The 19,956-nt window shown below is 46.5% G+C and overlaps 1 protein-coding gene across 7 annotated transcripts in view; it reads left to right on the top strand.

The window, feature by feature from the left end:
- LOC148055196 (uncharacterized) overlaps positions 1–19,762 on the top strand; it is a 37,315-nt gene extending 17,553 nt beyond the window's left edge. The window contains exons 1-3 of one of the 7 annotated variants that reach the window (XM_087762613.1): positions 3,506–4,824; positions 9,755–9,871; positions 14,964–19,762. In XM_087762613.1, the coding sequence (XP_087618739.1) occupies positions 15,819–18,200 (2,382 nt within the window). In that variant the 5' untranslated portion in view covers positions 3,506–4,824; positions 9,755–9,871; positions 14,964–15,818 and the 3' untranslated portion in view covers positions 18,201–19,762. Of the gene's footprint in view, positions 1–3,505; positions 4,825–9,754 lie in introns of those variants that run through there. The other 6 variants (XM_087762611.1, XM_087762610.1, XM_087762615.1 and 3 more) reach the window with 6 other exon arrangements.
- Positions 19,763–19,956: the final 194 nt, after the last annotated feature.

The raw sequence follows: 19,956 nt of genomic DNA, 5'->3' as shown, positions 1-19,956 counted from the left end.
CTCCAGCGTGGACTTATGTCGCGGATGGAGTGAGAGTGCACTTGTAAGAGCAATATGTTTATTGATAACAAAGTTTGACAGTAAATGCAACAGTGGTTTAACAAGATTCGATGGCAAGGTACACTTGATTATTTACTGCATAGGGGACAGGGTCAGACAACACTGTCAGGGAGACCCTCCTGTTGAGTCATGAGATTCAGAGAGGACCCCCTTGCTTTCTAAACTCCTTCTCAAAGAGGAGTCTCAGAGAGTGCAGCTGGATCCAATCCTAGTCCCAGACTTGGTCAACGGTTTATGTCTAAAGGATTATATATGCTCAATCAATCCTTTATATCACTTAGCTAAGATTTCAAAGTTTAGCATGCTATTAGTCACTTACCGAGGATCTGTTGTGCCAAGGAATCTCAACCTCGAGGAGTAACCTTGAGAGGCGTCCCTACTCAAGGGGAGATCCTGGCATGCAGCCTGCTACCACGCAGGAGAGCTCAAAGGGCTCTTGGGCTGCTCACTATTTATGGGGGTAAGATGATTGACTTATAGTCATATTTACATACCAACTCCGTATGTTAGTTTCTTCCAAATCTAGCATGAGTTGGACACTGACCAGCACTGTGGTTTGGTAGACACATTGCCATAAATTAGCCCCTGGCTGTTGTGCTGTTATCTGTCTCCCCCGAATCCACTCCGAGCTGGATGCATCCATCACAACTGCCACTGGTGATTATCACTTGAGCAGGGCCATGGGAAAAGGTCAGATGGGGGGGGGGGGGGCAGGAGGGTACAGGGGGAGCACACCGCCACAACTTATCCTTGGGCCACAATCCCTTCAGAGGTATACCTGCTGCGGCACAGACATAATCATGGCCACAGACGCTTTGAGATGTACCTGCTCTGGAATGCGCTTATCCACGGCCACAGATGCTTCAGAGTGTCCTGTTCCTGTGTGGACTCATCCACAGGTCGCAGTCCCTTCGACTCGAGTTCACACTGGAGTTCCAGCCTGTCCAGTACAGCAGCACAGAAACAGCAGCGATGCCCTGGCCATCTGCCAGCCCAGGCGCATGGCCATTGCTGTTATCAAAATGTTCCCAGGCACAGCAGAGTGAGATGATAAGCAGCACAGCAAGCAGCAAAAGCAAAAAGCAGCCACTAACGAGCACCAGACTCTAATATACAGTAAGGCAAGCAAGCACAGAAGCCTGCCGATTAATAGCTAAACAGCAATAACAGCTATAAATTTGATCTAGCACATTCCAATCAAACCTATCGTTACCTTGAACCCTTCGAGCCCCACATTGGGCACCAAAAAGGACTGTCGTGGTTTAACCCCAGCCAGCAACTAAGCACCACACAGCTGCTTGCTTGCTCACTCCCCCCATGGTGGGATGGGGGAGAGAATTGGAAGGGTAAAAGTGAGAAAACTCATGGGTTGAGATAAAGACAGTTTAATAAGTAAAGCAAAAGCCATGCTTGCAAGCAAAGCAAAGCAAGGAATTAATTCACTGCTTCCCATCAGCAGGCAGGTGTTCAGCCATCTCCAGGAAAGCAGGGCTCCATCACACATAACAGTTACTTGGGAAGACAAATGCCATCGCTCTGAACGTGCCCCCCTTCCTCCTTCTTCTTCCCCCAGCGTTATATGCTGAGCATGATGTCATATGGTATGGGATATCCCTTTGGTCAGTTGGGGTCAGCTGTCCCGGCTGTGTCCCCTCCCAACTTCTTGTGCACCCCCAGCCTCCTCGCTGGTGGGGTGGTGTGAGAAGCAGAAAAGGCCTTGACTCTGTGTAAGCACTGCTCAGCAATAACAAAAAACATCCCTGTATTATCAACACTGTTTTCAGCACAAATCCAAAACATAGCCCCATACTAGCTACTATGAAGAAAATTAACTCTATCCCAGACAAAACCATCACAGCCCCCAGCAGAGCAATCCCTTTTTCTCCTCATCCCCTCCCCACCTTGAGCATAATCTCTCTCCTGACCTATCGGTTCCTAGTGACCCCACATCTGTGACAGTTTTGCTCCAGCATTTCCTGGAAGAGGGAAGAACGGTACTTATCTTCCTTTCTTGGGAAGGGACCTGGGTCTTTGCTTAACATCCCTCTTTCCTGCTGTTTGTTGCATTACTTTCTTTCCTTACACAAACACAGCTTGCTCCAGCTCCTAAATTAACAATCAGTCATCTGGAAAACATTTTGGTTCACATGTCTCTCTTTCTGCTCTAATCCTCTGATGTTGATCATTCTTTGAATAATAGCTTCCATTGTTAGTTGCTAATGCATAAAGATTACTTAATTGCTCATATTTTGTATGAAGTCTGTTTAACTCACCTAACTTACTAGGATTGTGATAACAGCTGGTGACACTTACAACTACAGAGAATGATTGATGACTGATGTTATTTTCTGAAACTGTTTTCAGATGTTACTTCACTACAGATACAGAGAAAGCTTAGGCAAAATCTGGAAGATCTAATCTTCTCATTCTACTAAGTGGAAATAAGAACTAAAATGAAGAAGGTAGTCTGTTAACATACCATGCTTTTTATGTTATTGCTGTGATATGCCAGAGTTGGCGTCCTCCCACCACTTCTTTTTCAAAAAGATGTTTTAGGTTGTAAGAGCTTCTCTTTCTTCTACAGAGAATATGTTAACTCAAATGACTCGCTTCATCTCTTGACCACAAATTTTTAAGTCTCCTACTGCCTCAGAGCTTATGATTCTAGTTATTTTAGCTCTAGGTAAGCTCACGCTTCTTAGCTTTCAAATCCACAAACTAATTTCTCATAGATATAATTCTCTAAGTATATAAGTGCACTTGAATTAATTTTATTATTGATTAACATCAATACATTAGGCTTAAAACAGAAGTGTGAGATGACAAGCTTTTCAAGAAAATAAAGCCTGTAAAATGGGATTAGAACTTATACAAGTTCTTAGCTCTGTTTTCAAGTATTTCCTGTACCGTATTTTGTTTATCAGTGCCTCTTCCTGTGTTGATGTCAGTTCTTTTTTTCTAGAAACCCAGATTATAAAATACGTCACTATTTATCTGTTTCCTATCTGGGGAAGGGGGGGAAATCTGTTAAAATCCATCTGTTCAGTGTAAGCAGTGCTAAGCAATAGAGGGCTTTAAAAATTAGTCCAGAAGTCTTCAATTGCTTGTCTTTATAATGTGATCAAAACCATACAAGAATAAAACCGCCTTGTGATGTGAAATAAATTTAAATACTAAACTGTTCTCTATGTAGAATGGAGAAGACAGGTTCTAAAGAAATAAGCTGTGATACTACTTTGATGTGGTAAATTAATTCCAGGAAGTTAATTCAAACAAACAATTTCTTTTTCATTACATCCCAAACTACTTACCTAACACACTAACAAAAACATAAAAAAATGAAATGCGAGAAGAGGTTCTTTCATCTGGCCAAAGTAGTCTACTACAGTTTTGAAGACATCTCTTTCAAATCCTGAATATATAGGCTGCTTCAAGTCTGAGCAACTGGGCCCTAAAAAAAAAAAAGGGACTGAAATAAAATTTCACTTATATTTCCAATAGATCCACACACATAATAGAGGAAACACATATAATAGAGGAAAAATGTGAACAGAATAGTTAAACCTTTATATATTTCATTGAAATTAACTGCACTGGCAGAAGAACATACGCTGGCTGATCTTTTCTAACATTGTTTTCAAGGCAATGATCAGAAAAAATATTGATTGTGAATACAAACGGTATTTGATGAAGCAGTAAAAGCACAGTCAGTTCAATTGATTTTTATGGGGGTGTGTGGTTCAACACAACCCTGGTGTTCAGAAAATCTAATTCCCTAACTATTGTACCAATTAGTCTTTATAGTATTAAATTGTATGAACTTCCTTAATACTATGAAACTCTATTAGCTTTTTAAGAGATATGTATTTTACATTGTATACTGCATAACCATAGTTAAGTCAACATAACTAAAGGGCCCCAACTCACTGCAAGAAGGATAGCCCTCACCTTGAAGATAAGGACCTTTGTTTCTCAGAGTCTTAAAGCTATCCATGAAGAAGAAAGGATACCCCTGGACTACCGAGATAACGCCAGCATCCTAGCCCCTCCAACACCTCTGTGAAACCCTCCCATTATCTGGCATCATAGATAACTAACTGTAGCAAGGCCAACTCCAGGGATCATAGAATCATAGAATGCTTTGGGATGGAAGGGACCTTTAAAGGTCATCTAGTCCATCCCCCCTGCAATTGGCAGGGACATCTACAACTAGATCAGGTTGCTCAGAGCCCCATCCAACCTGACCTTGAATGTTTCCAAGGATGGGGCATCTACCACCTCTCTGGGCAACCCGTTCCAGTGTTTCACTGTGGGAATAAATGAGGCTGTGTTTGACTTTGACGAGATGCAGCTGTGCCCTTGAGGCTTGTTACAAACAAGTTTGCGAAAACTTAGAGGCAGCAAAATAAGGATGTGATTAGATACGTTTCTGAAAGAGAAAAGTCGCGTGCACCAACTTGAAGAACCAATAAGCAGCGCGGAAGACATGCGTGAACATAAGACAGTAACCAATGAAATAAGTTTTGCTTGCTCGTGAACACTAGATCATATTATAAAAGGGATAGATTGTAAAAATAAAGGGTCTTCGCTTGTCTTCGCCTGAACTCATATGCGGAGTCCGTGTCTCATTCCCTTCAAATGGTGACCCCGATGTGATCCGGAGGAGGCAGCGCTGCAAGTAGCGTCCAGAGGGAACCCAGCTGAATGACTCAAGCTGACGGCAGGACCGCGGCTTTAATCCTGAGACATCACCTTCAGAAACAGGTGAGCAGCTGGGCAGTAATCATGGGAGCTAACATATCAGCTGAAGAAGAAGCTATAGTTAAACTTTTAATGCAGCTATTAGCGAAACGAGGAGTGAAGTATGACGCATATAAAATAAAATTATTACTGAAGTTCTTGCAAAAGCAAGGGGCTCCTTCTACAGTCTCTGCAGTATTTGATGTGAAAACTTGGGAACAGGCAGGGGAGACGATTTGGGAGGCGGTGTCCAGAGGGGACACCACCGCCACCGAAGTCATGACCACTTGGTGATTAGTGACTGAGACCTTGCGCTCATGGCAAGCTGAAAAAAAGGTACAAAACGCAGTCGCTCAAGCGGCACAGATAGGGAATGATGAACTGAGTGAAAGCAAGCCCCAAGACAAGGAAGCTCTTATAGACTTGGGGGAAAATGAAAAGAATGAGAACTTGGGTGAAACAAACAAGGGAACAGGACTCAGACCGCCTCCCCCAAGTTCCATTCCAATGAAACCCACTCCATCCTGTCCTCCGTGTCCGATGCAGCTGCCCGCGCCGCAGGCTGTACCACAGCCTGAGCGAGCCTTCGACCCCTTTCAATGGGATCTGATTAAGGAATTAAGGAAAACCGTCACTGTGTACGGTTTAAATGCGCCGTTTTCTCAATCACTGTTGGAAAATGTTATGATGGGACAGTTATTAACCCCATTTGACTCACGACAAGTGGCTGCAATGATCTTAACACCGACCCAGCGATTACTCTGGGAGCAAAAATGGAGGGAACACTATGAGGTAGCCGCCCTGAACAATCTAGCGCGACAGGATGGAGATCCCCTTGCCGGAGCAGGGATACCCCAGCTGATGGGTACTGACCCTTTGCTGGATCCCCGGTTGCAGGCTAGATTAGACCCAAATATCCTTTGACAATCCGCGGTGTTAGCTCTTCAGGCGATGTTGCGGCTGCCCGAAGTGGGAAAGCCAGAGCAATCGTTTACTAGTATTCGGCAGGGGACCCAAGAACCATATATGCAATTCATTGATAGGTTAAGAGATGCATTGGATAAACAAATCGAAAATCGTGAGGCAAAAGAAGCCCTAATACTAAAGCTAGCAGTGGAAAATGCAAATACAGATTGTAAAAAATTACTGCAGGAGCTACCTGTAAACGCCACACTGGTGCAGATGATAGAGGCTTGTAATCGAGTCGGATCTATTGAACATCATACTGCCGCGTTGGCAGGAGCGTTTGCTGCAGCCCTCAACATTGGGAAGGGTGCCGACGGGGAATGGCGATGCTATCGGTGTCATGCCACCGGACACCTAGCTGCTGATTGCCCACAGCGGGCCGGCCGAAGTGCCGCTCCCAATCCTCCTACCCTATGTCCACGATGTGGAAAAGGGTGGCACTGGGCTAACCAGTGCCACTCGAAATATAATGCGGAAGGACAACCCCTGCCAGCACGGCAGGGAAACGGGAGGCGGAGCACGGGGCGGAGCCGCGTGATGACACAAGCTCCACCACCTCCCGGACCGAAAGGACAGCCAACGCCAGGTTTCCGGCCAAGGGCAATGCTGGCCGAGAGGCCGGTTTTTGCAACAGTGATGGCAACTTCACAGACATCGTCCCCATGGGCACCCTCGCCGCCCAGACCAGAGGGAGTGCCGGACTGGATGTCGCCACAATAGCAGATCTTACCCTTTGGGGATCCCATGTGCAAAAAACCCCGCTAAACGTGAAAGGACCCATTGGACAAGGATATAGTGCACTACTATTAGGTAGATCAAGCACCACCTTAAGAGGCTGTTTTGTTTTGCCTGGAGTAATTGATGCCAATTATGAGGGGCAAATTCAAGCAATGGTTTGGACTCCTTCTCCCCCAGTATTTATACCTAAGGGAACCAGAATCGCTCAACTAATCCTGTTTAAAGCTACAGTTTCGCGAGCTGAAAATCGCACACGGCACAATGCGGGATTCGGATCAACAGGGCCTCCTGCGATTTTTTGGGCCACAGACATCGCCACTACAAGACCGACACTTACAGTTACATTACACAACCCACGCGCAACTCCTTCTTGTACCCAGCTATCAGTCTTAATGGATACTGGAGCCGATGTTACTGTCTTAGCTCTTAAGGACTGGCCACGTAGTTGGCCGTTAGCCACCCCCACAGAGGGCTTGATTGGAGTCGGCGGCCTTTCTCGAACCTTTCAAAGCACCCACCTGCTCAATATCAATACCCAAGAAGGGTCTACATTTACTGTACAGCCATATGTGACAAATTTGCCCATGAGCCTGTTGGGGTGAGACGTAATGTCCCAATGCGGCTTCACCTTAAATTGCCCTGAAAATTTTCAGTAGCGGCCGTTGATGAGCGACCGACAATGAAACTTATTTGGAAAAAAGAAACACCCATTTGGATAGATCAATGGCCGCTCCCCAAAGAAAAGGTCGCTGCCCTTCAAGAACTGGTCAAAGAACAACTTCAACAAGGACATATCACTCCTACAACCAGCCCCTGGAATTCTCCTGTATTTGTTATAAAAAAGAAGAGTGGAAAATGGTGACTGCTACATGACTTGAGACAAATAAACGAAGCTATGGAAGAAATGGGAGCGCTCCAACCCGGCTTGCCCTCGCCAACAATGATACCCTGAAATTGGGACATAATCATAGTAGACTTAAAAGACTGCTTCTTTACTATCCCACTACATCCTACGGATGCACCGCGTTTTGCGTTTTCGGTACCAAAAATTAACCGAGGCGAGCCAATGGATAGATACCACCGGACTGTCCTGCCTCAAGGAATGAAGAATTCTCCAACAATCTGTCAAACATATGTGGCTAAAGCCATACGTCCTGTACGACTAAAATTCCTGGAAATGTATATCTATCACTATATGGACGACATTTTACTAGCAGGCCCCATGAACACCATGGTGCATGAAGCACTACCTGTTTTAAAATATGCATTGCAAAGCAAAGGACTGCAAATCGCACCAGAAAAAATTCAAATGGAAGCACCATGGAAATATCTTGGGTGGAAAATCTTACAACAAAGTATCCAACCTCAAAATGTGATCATTTCAGCAGACATAAAAACCTTGAATGATGTACAAAAACTATTGGGAAACATAAATTGGATTAGAGCGCAGTGTGGTATCGATAACTACACATTAACACCCTTATTTGAGCTACTTAAAGGAGATACCGATATTAACGCACCACGCCAATGGACGACCGAAGCAAAAAAATGCACTGAGAATCATAAATGAAAAACTCTCACTGCAACAATGTCACCGACGACTTGAAAATTTACCCATACAATTATATATCTGCAACCAAAAACAACCGCCTCTAGCAATCATCGGACAATGGGAGAACAAAGGAATAGACCCTCTCGTAATGTTGGAATGGGTGTTTTTGCCACATCAACCTGCGAAAACCCTGGCTACTCGTATCGAAATGTTCGCCGCCTTGATAAAAAAGGGCAGAGAACGAATTGTAGAAATGGCTGGAGAAGAGCCTCATCTCATTGTCCTTCCTGTCGTAAAGGACTACTTAGATTGGTGCTTACAAAATAGTCTAGAACTTCAAATGGCCTTAGCAGGGTTTAGTGGAAGAATTGATACTCATCACCTCCGTCATAAAATGTTCACCTTTTACAATAATGTGAAAATTGAAGAGGCGCCACTATACCAGTGGCAACCGGTTAAGGGTCAAACGGTGTTCACCGATGGCTCAGGGAAAACAGGAAAAACAGTCATCACATGGCAAAAAGAAGGTCAACGGCAACACAAAATAGAACAAATTGAGGGTTCACCTCAATTAGTCGAGTTGCACGCCATTACCATGGCTTTTAGAGAATGGCCTCTAACTCCACTAAATATTGTATCAGACTCACTATATGCTGTAGGAATTGTGCAACGCATTGAAAGGGCACAACTAAAACATATACTGAAAGAAGCCTTGTTTTTGAAGTTTAAGGAGCTATTATTCTTAATAGAACAACAAAAACATCCCTATTGTGTAATCCACATTAGAAGCCATACAAACTTACCCGGGTTCTTTACAGAAGGAAATGCACGAGCCGATTACCTAACGAACATTGCATTACATACCCCAGTACCAAACACACTTTCTCAAGCTCAATTATCGCATCAATTTTTCCACCAACCTGCCAAAGCTCTTGTGAAACAATTTGCAATCTCTATGGGGGATGCAAAACTCGTTGTGCAAACATGTCCAGACTGTCAACAACAACCATCCCACCCATTGTTTGCGACAAACCCTAGGGGACTCTCCTCCCTTCAGCTCTGGCAAACTGATGTGACTCGTGACTTTGGTCGGAAGAGATATGTTCATGTTTCCCTAGATACCTACTCCCATGCAATCTGGGCCACTGCAATGACAGGTGAAACTAGCCGGCACGTACAAAGCCACTTCTGAGCTGCCTTTGCAGCACTTGGTATTCCAAAAGAAATAAAAACAAATAATGGCCTGGCATATGTCAGCCATGCGACACAAAAATTTTTCCACACGTGGGGTATCACTCATAAGACAGGGATACCCCATTCCCCCACAGGGCAAGCTATTATAGAACGTGCACACAGAACCTTAAAAACTCTATTGCAAAAACAAAAAGAGGGGGAAGCTCAGGAATCTCCCCAAAACAGATTAGGAAAAGCTATATATGTACTAAACCATTTATCGCTGCCTTTTCAACATGAAGATGTCACACCCATAGTCAAACATTTTAAAGCTATGGAGTCGGGAATGGCACATATATCAAAGGAGAAGGCGATGGTAACGATGAAAAATTTAAATACTGGGTGTTGGGAAGGGCCATATCGGCTACTAACTTGGGGTCGAGGGTATCCTTGTGTCTCAACAAATGTAGGACCTAAGTGGGTACCTGTAAGGTGCGTAAGACCGGCTCTTGCATCGGATAACAGGAACGAGCAGCAGAAGACAATGAACTCTGAGAAGACTGATGGGGAATGACCCCCATGCGAACGTGAGAGCAGTTTGTGTCCATCGTTGGAGACCAGGAGTATCTCTTTGTCCCGTCTGTAAGTGGTGTTCTGGATTTGTGATCTTTTTTTTTTTTAATTACTATAATAAGTAAATGAGCTTTTGTGGTAGAAAAACAAAAAGGGGGAATTGTGGGAATAAATGAGGCTGTGTTTGACTTTGACGAGATGCAGCTGTGCCCTTGAGGCTTGTTACAAAAAAGTTTGCGAAAACTTAGAGGCAGCAAAATAAGGATGTGATTAGATACGTTTCTGAAAGAGAAAAGTCGCGTGCACCAACTTGAAGAACCAATAAGCAGCGCGGAAGAGACGCGTGAACATAAGACAGTAACCAATGAAATAAGTTTTGCTTGCTCGTGAACAGTAGATCATATTATAAAAGGGATAGATTGTAAAAATAAAGGGTCTTCGCTTGTCTTCGCCTGAACTCATATGCGGAGTCCGTGTCTCATTCCCTTCATTTCACCACTCTCATCGTAAAAAATGTTTTCCTTGTATTTAGTCTAAATCTACCCTCCCTTAGTTTAAAACCATTACCCCTTGTCCTGTCGCAGCAGGCCTTGCTAAAAAGACTATCCCCATCTTTCTTTTAGGCCCCCTTTAAGTAATGAAAGGCTGCAATAAGGTCTCCCCGCTGCCTTCTCTTCTCCAGGCTGAACAACACCAGCTCTCTCAGCCTTTCCTCATAGCAGAGGTGTTCCATCCCTCTGATCATTTTTGTAGCCTCCTCTGGACCTGCTCCATGTCCTTCTTGTGCTGAGGACCCCAGAGCTGGACACATTACTCCAGGTGGGGTCTCACCAGAGCAGAGTAGAGGGGCGGAATTACTTCCCTCGACCTGCTGGCCACGCTTCTTTTGATGCAGCCCAGGATACAGTTGGCTTTCTGGGCTGCAAGAGCACATTGCCGGCTCATGTCCAGCTTTTCATCCACCAGTACCCCAAGTCCTTCTCCTCAGGGCTGCTCTCAATCCCTTCATCCCCCAGCCTGTACTGATACCGGGGATTGCCCCAACCCAGGTCCAGGACCTTGCACTTGGCCTTGTTGAACCTCATGAAGTTCACACAGGCCCACTTCTCCAGCTTGTCCAGGTCCCTCTGGATGGCATCCCATCCCTCAGGCATGTCAACTGCACCACTCAGCTTGGTGTCATCTGCAAACTTGCCGAGGGTGCACTCGATCCTGCTGTCTATGTCATCGATGAAGATATTGAACAGCACTGGCCCCAGTACGGACCCCTGAGGGACACCACTCGTCACTGATCTTCATCTGGACATCGAGCCATTGACCACTACCCTCTGGATGCGACCATCCAGCCAATTAGCTATCCACCGAACAGTCCGCCCATCAAATCCATATCCTTCCAATTTAGAGAGAAGGATATTGTGGGGGACCATGTCAAAGGCCTTACAGAAGTCCAGATAGATGACATCCATAGCTCTTCCCTCGTCCACTGATGCAGTCACTCCATCATAGAAGGCCACTAGGTTGGTCAGGCAGGACTTGCCCTTGGTGAAGCCGTGCTGGCTGTCTCAGACCACCTCCCTGTCCTCCATGTGCCTTAGCATAGCTTCTAGGAGGATCTGTTCCATGATCTTCCCAGGCACAGAGGTGAGGCTGACAGGTCGGTAGTTCCCAGGGTCCTCCTTTCTACCCTTTTTAAAAATGGCTGCAATATTTCCCTTTTTCCAGTCCCCAGGGACTTCACCTGACTGCCATGACTTTTCAAATATCATGGAGAGTGGCTTGGCAACTACATCAGCCAATTCCCTCAGGACTCTGGGATGCATCTCATCAGGACCCATAAACTTATGCACATTCAGGTTCCTCAGGTGGTCGTGAACCTGATCTTCACTTACAGTGGGAGGACCTCTGCTCCCCTGATCCCCGTCAAATGGCCCATTGACTTGGGAGGTGTGAGGAGGGAGGTTGCCAGTGAAGACTGAGGCAAAGAAATTGTTGAGTACCTCAGCCTTCTCCTCGTCTGTTATTACCAGCTTGCCACTTTTGCTCATCAGAGGGGGTATGCTTTCTTTAACCTTCCTTTTCTGGTTGACGTACCTGTAGAAGCCCTTCTTATTATTCTTTGCATCCCTCACCAGGTTCAGCTCCAGCCGAGCCTTGGCCTTCCTGATCCCATCCTTACACAACCGGGCAGTGTCCCTGTACTCTTCCCAGGATACCTGTCCCTTCTTCCACTGCCTGTGCATTCTCTTCTTGCCCTTTAGTTTGACCCCCAGGTCATGGCTCAGCCACGTCAGTCTCTCCCTTCCCTGCTTGGTTTCCTACACCTGGGAATCGAGAGCTCTTGTGCTCTATGGAAAGCATCCTTGAAGACCTGCCAGCTCTGTTCTCCTCCCTTGTCCCTGAGGGCACTTTCCCAGGGGGTCCTGTTGATTAACTCCTTGAAGAGCTGGAAGTTTGCTTTCCTAAAATTCAGGGTCCTGACTATACTCTTCACCTGACCCTTATCTCTCTGGACTGTGAACTCGACCAGTGCGTGAAATGTCCTTGAGCTCACTGACATTGGTGACCACCAGGTCCAGTACTGCGTTCCCTCTGGTAGGGCTATCTATTACCACTTAGGAACTTAGGAAGTTGTCCTCCATGCACTCCAGGTGTATCCTAGATTGCCTACCACCTGCCGTGTTACTTTCCCAGCAGATGTTGGGGTGGTTGAAATCCCCCAGCAGGACAAGAGCCTGTGAGCGTGAAGCTTCCTGTAGTTGGAGAAAAAAAGCTTCATCAATAGGCTCCCCTTGATCAGGCAGCCTGTAGTAGACACCAACCACAAGGTTCCCTTTGTTGCCTCGGTCTCTAATTCTTACCCATAAACTGTTAACCTGCTCATGGCTATTCTTCAGGGACAGTTCTTCACATTCTATCCATTTCTTGACATAGAGGGCAATGCCTCCGCCCTTCCTACATCGCCTGTCCCTTCTGAACAGCCTGTAGCCATCGATAGCTGAACTCCAGTCATGGGATTCATCCCACCAAATTTCAGTAATGGCAACTAGGTCATAGCTTTCTAACAGCACAGTAGCTTCCAGCTCCTCCTGTTTGTTGCCCATGCTGCGTGCATTGGTGTAGAGGCACTTCAGCTGGGCTGTTGGCCGCATCACCTTCTTAGAGGAACAACCCTTGGTTCCCTTGAGGCATTTCTCTAATATTTCCCTGTTGGCTCCTTGTCCTGGTTTCAGCTGGGATAGAGTTAATTTTCTTCTTAGTAGCTGCTATAGTGCTGTGTTTTGGATTTAGTATGAGAATAATGTTGATAACACACTGATGTTTTAGTTGTTGCTAAGTAGTGCTTACACCAGTCAAGGGCTTTTCAGCTTCCCATGCTCTGCATGGCGTACAAGAAGCTGGGAGGGGGCACAGCCAGGGGGCCTGACCCAGATTGGCCACAGGGCTATTCCACACCATATGACGTCATGCTCAGTATATAACTGGGGCGAGTTGGCCGGAGGGGAAGGGATTGCTGCTCGGGAACAGGCTGGGCATCAGTCAGGGGGTGGTGAGCAATTGTGTCGTATATCACTTGCTTGGTACATTATTATTGTATTATATTATTATTATTACTACTACTACTACTATCATTCTATTTTATTTTACTTCAATAATTAAACTGTTCTTATCTCAACCCAGGAGTTGTCTGATTTTCACCCTTCCAATTCCCTCCCCCACCCCACTGGGGGGGAGTGAGTGAGCGGCTGTGTGGTTCATAGTTGCTGGCTGGGGTTAAACCACAACAGTCCTTTTTGGCGCCCAACGTGGGGCACGAAGGGTTTGAGATAATAACAGATTAATCAGAGTGTATTAAGGAATTTGTATCTGTTAACAGTTGCTGGTCATAATATTGATTCATCTGGTCTCGGTATTAGTCTACCTGATCTGCACCATGCTCTTGTTTTTGCAGTACACGTTAAAGATTGGTGTTGGGTGTTGCAGTTTGCTGTGCTCTGCAGTGATCAGTGATGTTTTGCCTGGGAGATTTGTTATTAAAACACTGACCTTGAGCGCTATCTGGTATTTGGGTTCTGTAGTGAAGCCATTACTGTACTTCGGGTACCACCTCCTGGAGACAATTAGCAATAATACCTCTTCCTCTGAGAGGCTTTTTATGGAGGAAATACAGAATAGCACCTTCACTGCCGCCTTCTATAATGTATCCTCCTTCATTACAACAACTTTTTTGTATCTTGAACATCCTTGGGTAGTTAAGATACATCTATTGGTAGTTCTTGGGAATATTGTTTCAGTTTTGTCTAAGGTTAATAAGCAGTTTAAGAATATCATCCAGAGATCTGCTCCAAGGCTGGATAGTTATGAGTGGCAGGGTGTGTGGGAGAGTATGGGCAAATGCCTAGGACGGTGGGCCCCTCCAGTGTTTTGGAGTTTCACCCCTGAACAAGTGCAGAATCCTGAAAAATTAGTAGAACATTTGGAAAAAGTATGCTGTCATCCTGACAATTCTAGGGAGACACAAATCACTGCAATGTGCTGGGGCCTGGCCCATGCCTACCGAGCCGTATTAAACACTATTCAGAACCCTCAAGGGGAAGAGAAGGTCTCTGGATCTGATAACAAAACGACTGGCGTTGCAGCTATGCCAGCCCCGGCAACAGACACTACGGCTACGCCAGCCCCTGTGACGAGCGCTGCCGATACGCCAGCCCCTGTAACAGGTGCTGTGGCTACACCAGAGAACCAACCCGTGCCAGTATCAGTTGCCCCTATACAGAAGAAAAAATACACAAGAAAATCAACTCGTTTAGTAAGGGCTGATGATGAACCAGGGCCATCACAAGAACAGGAGGAGGAAGAGGCAGAACCCACAAATGAGATGGTAACAACCCAATCTCTGTCCCTGAGTGAGCTGCGAGATATGCGAAAAGATTTTAGTCGTCATCCAGGCGAGCACATCATCACTTGGCTGCTCCGATGCTGGGATAATGGGGCTAGTAGCCTGGAATTAGAGAGTAAGGAAGCCAAGGAGCTGGGATCCATTTCTAGGGAAGGGGGCATTGACAAAGCGATTGGAAAAGGGGCAAAAGTCCTCAGCCTCTGGAGGCGACTTCTGGCAGCTGTGAAGGAAAGGTATCCTTTCAAGGAAGATTTTTTATGTCAGCCAGGCAAGTGGACCACCATGGAGAGAGGTATCCAGTACCTGAGGGAATTGGCCGTGCTGGAGGTGATGCATAGTGACTTGAACAGTGAGCAGTTATCCAAAGATCCAGATGAAGTCCAGTGCACACGACCCATGTGGCGGAAGTTCGTGCGGAGCGCACCGTCATCATATGCAAACTCTTTGGCAACAATGACCTGGAAAGATGAAGAGGGACCAACGGTGGATGAAATGGCTGGCCAACTCTGACACTACGAAGAAAGTCTCTCTGCCTCCCTACGGGCCTGCGTCGCGGCTGTGGAGAAACTGCCTGATGTGCTAGCTGAGAAATTATCCCGGGAGTTCCAGCGATTCAAAGAGGACATGTCCTACTGCTCACCTATACGGACCAGTATCTCAGCCATCAGGAGTAAGCATCCCTCTCTTCAAGAGAGAAGATATAGTGGATACACACCACGGGCCACCCTGTGGTTTTATCTGCGTGACCATGGAGAGGACATGAGGAAGTGGGATGGAAAATCTACCTCGACCCTAGAGGCACGAGTACATGAGTTGCAAAGAAAAACAATTACAAAAGGTGGTTCTCCCAGGATAATTGTTGTTCCAGTTTCCAGTGAGCAGTTCCCCAGACAGGGTAGAAGGGCTGATTTTGCTTCCGATCCTAATAAAGGGATTTTTGATTCGCATTTACAAGAAGGGAGTAACGAATGCTATGACTGGGACTAGAGGGGCCCTGCCTCCAGCCAGGTGGAGGAAAGGGACAACCGGGTGTACTGGACTGTGTGGATTCGATGGCCTGGCACATCAGCCCCACAGGAGTATAAGGCTTTAGTAGACACTGGTGCACAGTGTACCCTAATGCCATCAAGCTATGAAGGGGCAGAACCCATCTGTATTTCTGGAGTGACAGGGGGATCCCAACATCTAACTGTATTGGAGGGTGATGTGAGCTTAACCGGGAAGGAGTGGCAGAAGCACCCCATTGTGACTGGCCCAGAGGCTCCGTGCATCCTTGGCATAGACTACCTCAGGAGAGGGTATTTCAAGGACCCAAAAGGGTACCGGAGGGCTTTTGGCATAGCTGCCTTGGAGACGGAGGAAATTAAACAGTTGTCTACCCTGCCCGGTCTCTTGAAGGACCCTTCTGTTGTGGGGTTGCTGAGGGTCAAAGAACAACAGGTGCCAATCGCTACCACAACAGTGCACCGGCGGCAATATCGCACCAACAGAGACTCCCTGATTCCCATCCATAAGCTGATTCGTCAACTGGAGAGCCAAGGAGTGATCAGCAAGACTCGCTCACCCTTTAACAGTCCCATATGGCCAGTGCGAAAGTCTAATGGAGAGTGGAGACTAACAGTAGACTATCGGGGCCTGAACAAAGTCATGCCACCACTGGGTGCTGCTGTGCCAGACATGCTAGAACTTCAATATGAACTGGAGTCAAAGGCAGCCAAGTGGTATGCCACCACTGATACTGATAATGCATTTTTCTCAATCCCTTTGGCGGCAGAGTGCAGGCCACAGTTTGCTTTCACTTGGAGGGGCATCCAGTACACCTGGAATCGACTGCCCCAGGGGTGGAAACACAGCCCCACCATTTGCTATGGACTGATCCAGACTACATTGGAACAGGGTGGGGCTCCAGAACACCTGCAATACATTGATGACATCATCGTGTGGGGCAACACAGCAGCAGAAGTTTTTGAGAAAGGGAAGAAAATAGTCCAAATCCTTCTGGAGGCTGGCTTTGCCATAAAACCAAGTAAGGTCAAGGGACCTGCACAGGAGATCCATTTTTTAGGAATAAAATGGCAAGATGGACGTCGTCAGATCCCAATGGATGTGATCAACAAAATAACAGCCATGTCTCCACCAACCAGCAAAAAGGAAACACAGGCTTTCTTGGGCGTTGTGGGTTTTTGGAGAATGCATATTCCAAGTTACAGTCTGATCGTAAGCCCTCTCTATCAAGTGACCCGGAAGAAGAATGATTTCAAATGGGGCCCTGAGCAACGACAGGCCTTTGAACAAATTAAACAGGAGATAGTCCATGCAGTAGCCCTTGGGCCAGTCCGGGCAGGACAAGATGTAAAAGATGTGCTCTACACTGCAGCCGGGGAGAATGGCCCTAGCTGGAGCCTCTGGCAGAAAGCACCAGGGGAGATTCGAGGTCAACCCCTAGGGTTTTGGAGTCGGGGATACAGAGGATTCGAGGCTGGCTATACTCCAACTGAAAAAGAGATATTAGCAGCATATGAAGGGGTTCGAGCCGCTTCGGAAGTGGTTTGTACTGAAGCACAGCTCCTCCTGGCACCCCGACTGCCGGTGTTGGGCTGGATGTTCAAAGGGAGGGTCCCCTGTACACATCATGCAACTGATGCTACATGGAGTAAGTGGGTCGCATTGATCACACAACGGGCTCGAATAGGAAACCCCAGTCGCCCAGGAATCTTGGAAGTGATCATGGACTGGCCAGAAGGCAAAGATTTCGGAATATCACCAGAGGAGGAGGTGACGCGTGCTGAGGAGGCCCCACCATATAATAAACTATCAGAAAATGAGAAGCAATATGCCTTGTTCACTGATGGGTCCTGTCGCCTTGTGGGGAAACATCGGAGGTGGAAAGTTGCTGTATGGGGTCCTGTACGACAAGTTGCAGAAACTGCTGAAGGAGAAGGGGAATCGAGTCAGTTTGCAGAGGTGAAAGCCATCCAGCTGGCTTTAGATATGGCCGAACGAGAAAAGTGGCCAATGCTCTATCTGTATACCGACTCATGGATGGTGGCAAATGCCCTGTGGGGCTGGTTACAGCAATGGAAGCAGAGCAACTGGCAGCGCAGAGGCAAACCCATCTGGGCTGCCACATTGTGGCAAGATATTGCTGCCCGGGTAGAGAACCTGGTTGTAAAAATATGTCATGTAGATGCTCACGTACCCAAGAGTCGGGCCAGTGAAGAACATCACAACAACCAGCAGGTGGATCAGGCTGCTAAGATTGAAGCGGCTCAGGTGGACCTGAACTGGCAACATAAGGGTGAATTATTTATGTCTTGGTGTTCCCATGACACCTCAGGCCATCAAGGAAGAGATGCAACATATAGATGGGCTCGTGATCGAGGGGTTGATCTGACCATGGATACTATTGCACAGGTTATCCATGAATGCGTAACGTGCTGCAATCAAGCAAGCCAAGCGGTTCAAGCCTCTCTGGTATGGAGGACAATGGCTGAAATATAAATATGGGGAGGCCTGGCAGATTGATTATATCACACTCCCACAAACCCACCAAGGCAAGCGCCATGTGCTTACAATGGTGGAAGCAACCACCGGATGGCTGGAAACATATCCCGTGCCCCATGCCACTGCCCGGAACACTATCCTGGGTCTTGAAAAGCAAGTCCTGTGGCGATATGGCACCCCAGAAAGAATTGGGTCAGACAACGGGACTCATTTCCGAAGCAACCTCGTAGACACCTGGGCCAAAGAGCATGGCATTGAGTGGGTATATCACATCCCCTATCATGCACCAGCCTCCGGGAAAATCGAACGATACAATGGACTGTTAAAGACTACACTGAGAGCAATGGGTGCTGGGACATTCAAACACTGGGATACACATTTAGCAAAGGCCACCTGGTTAGTCAACACTAGGGGATCTGCCAATCGAGCTGGCCCTGCCCAGTCAAGACTTTTACGTACTGCAGAGGGGGATAAAGTCCCTGTAGTGCACCTAAAAAATATGACGGGGAAGACAGTCTGGGTTACTCCTGCTTCAGGCAGAGGTAAACCCATTCGTGGGATTGCTTTTGCTCAAGGACCTGGCTGCACTTGGTGGGTGATGCGGGAGGATGGGGAAGTCCGATGTGTACCTCAAGGAGATTTGATTTTGGGTGAAAATAGCCAATGAACTGAATTGTATAATGTTAGTTGCTATATAATACTAGATGTCATCACTTCAATGATCACTATGTGCCATATCAACGGTATACAGTAAGAATCACCCAAATTAATGAAGAACAAAATTTGAGGAAACTGAAAAAGTGCAGTGGTGATGGAACCAGAACTGGCTTCAGCATGCTACAATCCAACACCACACACCATCTCTCCTGCCCTGAAAGACTGTTATGACAGATGGAGCCTAAAGTCATGAACTAAATGAACTCAACAAACATTTTAGAGGGATAGCCTATAGACTAGGGAAATTGTATCTATATGTGTGTGTGTATATATACATATATATAAAATATATCAAAAGACTGGAAAAGTGGTAGTGATTAATTGGAATGTATTTGAAAGACCTGGGCATGACGTATATGGTATGGAATAAGGGGTGGATACTGTCCTGGTTTCAGCTGGGATAGAGTTAATTTTCTGCCTAGTAGCTGGTATAGTGCTGTGTTTTGGATTTAGGATGAGAATAATGTTGATAACACACTGATGTTTTAGTTGTTGCTAAGTAGTGCTTACACCAGTCAAGGGCTTTTCAGCTTCCCATGCTCTGCATGGCGTACAAGAAGCTGGGAGGGGGCACAGCCAGGGGGCCTGACCCAGATTGGCCACAGGGCTATTCCACACCATATGACGTCATGCTCAGTATATAACTGGGGCGAGTTGGCCGGAGGGGAAGGGATTGCTGCTCGGGAACAGGCTGGGCATCAGTCAGGGGGTGGTGAGCAATTGTGTCGTATATCACTTGCTTGGTACATTATTATTGTATTATATTATTATTATTACTACTACTACTACTATCATTCTATTTTATTTTACTTCAATAATTAAACTGTTCTTATCTCAACCCAGGAGTTGTCTGATTTTCACCCTTCCAATTCTCTCCCCCACCCCACTGGGGGGGAGTGAGTGAGCGGCTGTGTGGTTCATAGTTGCTGGCTGGGGTTAAACCACAACACTCCTATTACCTCAAGAGCCCCCTGCTCATCCCCGTAAGACTTTGACTGTGCTGCAGTGTCTCCAGCACACCTCAGATCAACAGGCT

The sequence above is a fragment of the Nipponia nippon genome, unplaced genomic scaffold, assembly GCF_047370975.1.
Source record: "Nipponia nippon isolate SJK-2023a ecotype South Korea unplaced genomic scaffold, ASM4737097v1 scaffold_26, whole genome shotgun sequence".
NCBI classification, from domain to species: Eukaryota; Metazoa; Chordata; class Aves; order Pelecaniformes; family Threskiornithidae; genus Nipponia; species Nipponia nippon.
Note: the sequence above shows the minus strand (reverse complement) of the source record. Positions and strands in the feature narration are given on the sequence as shown.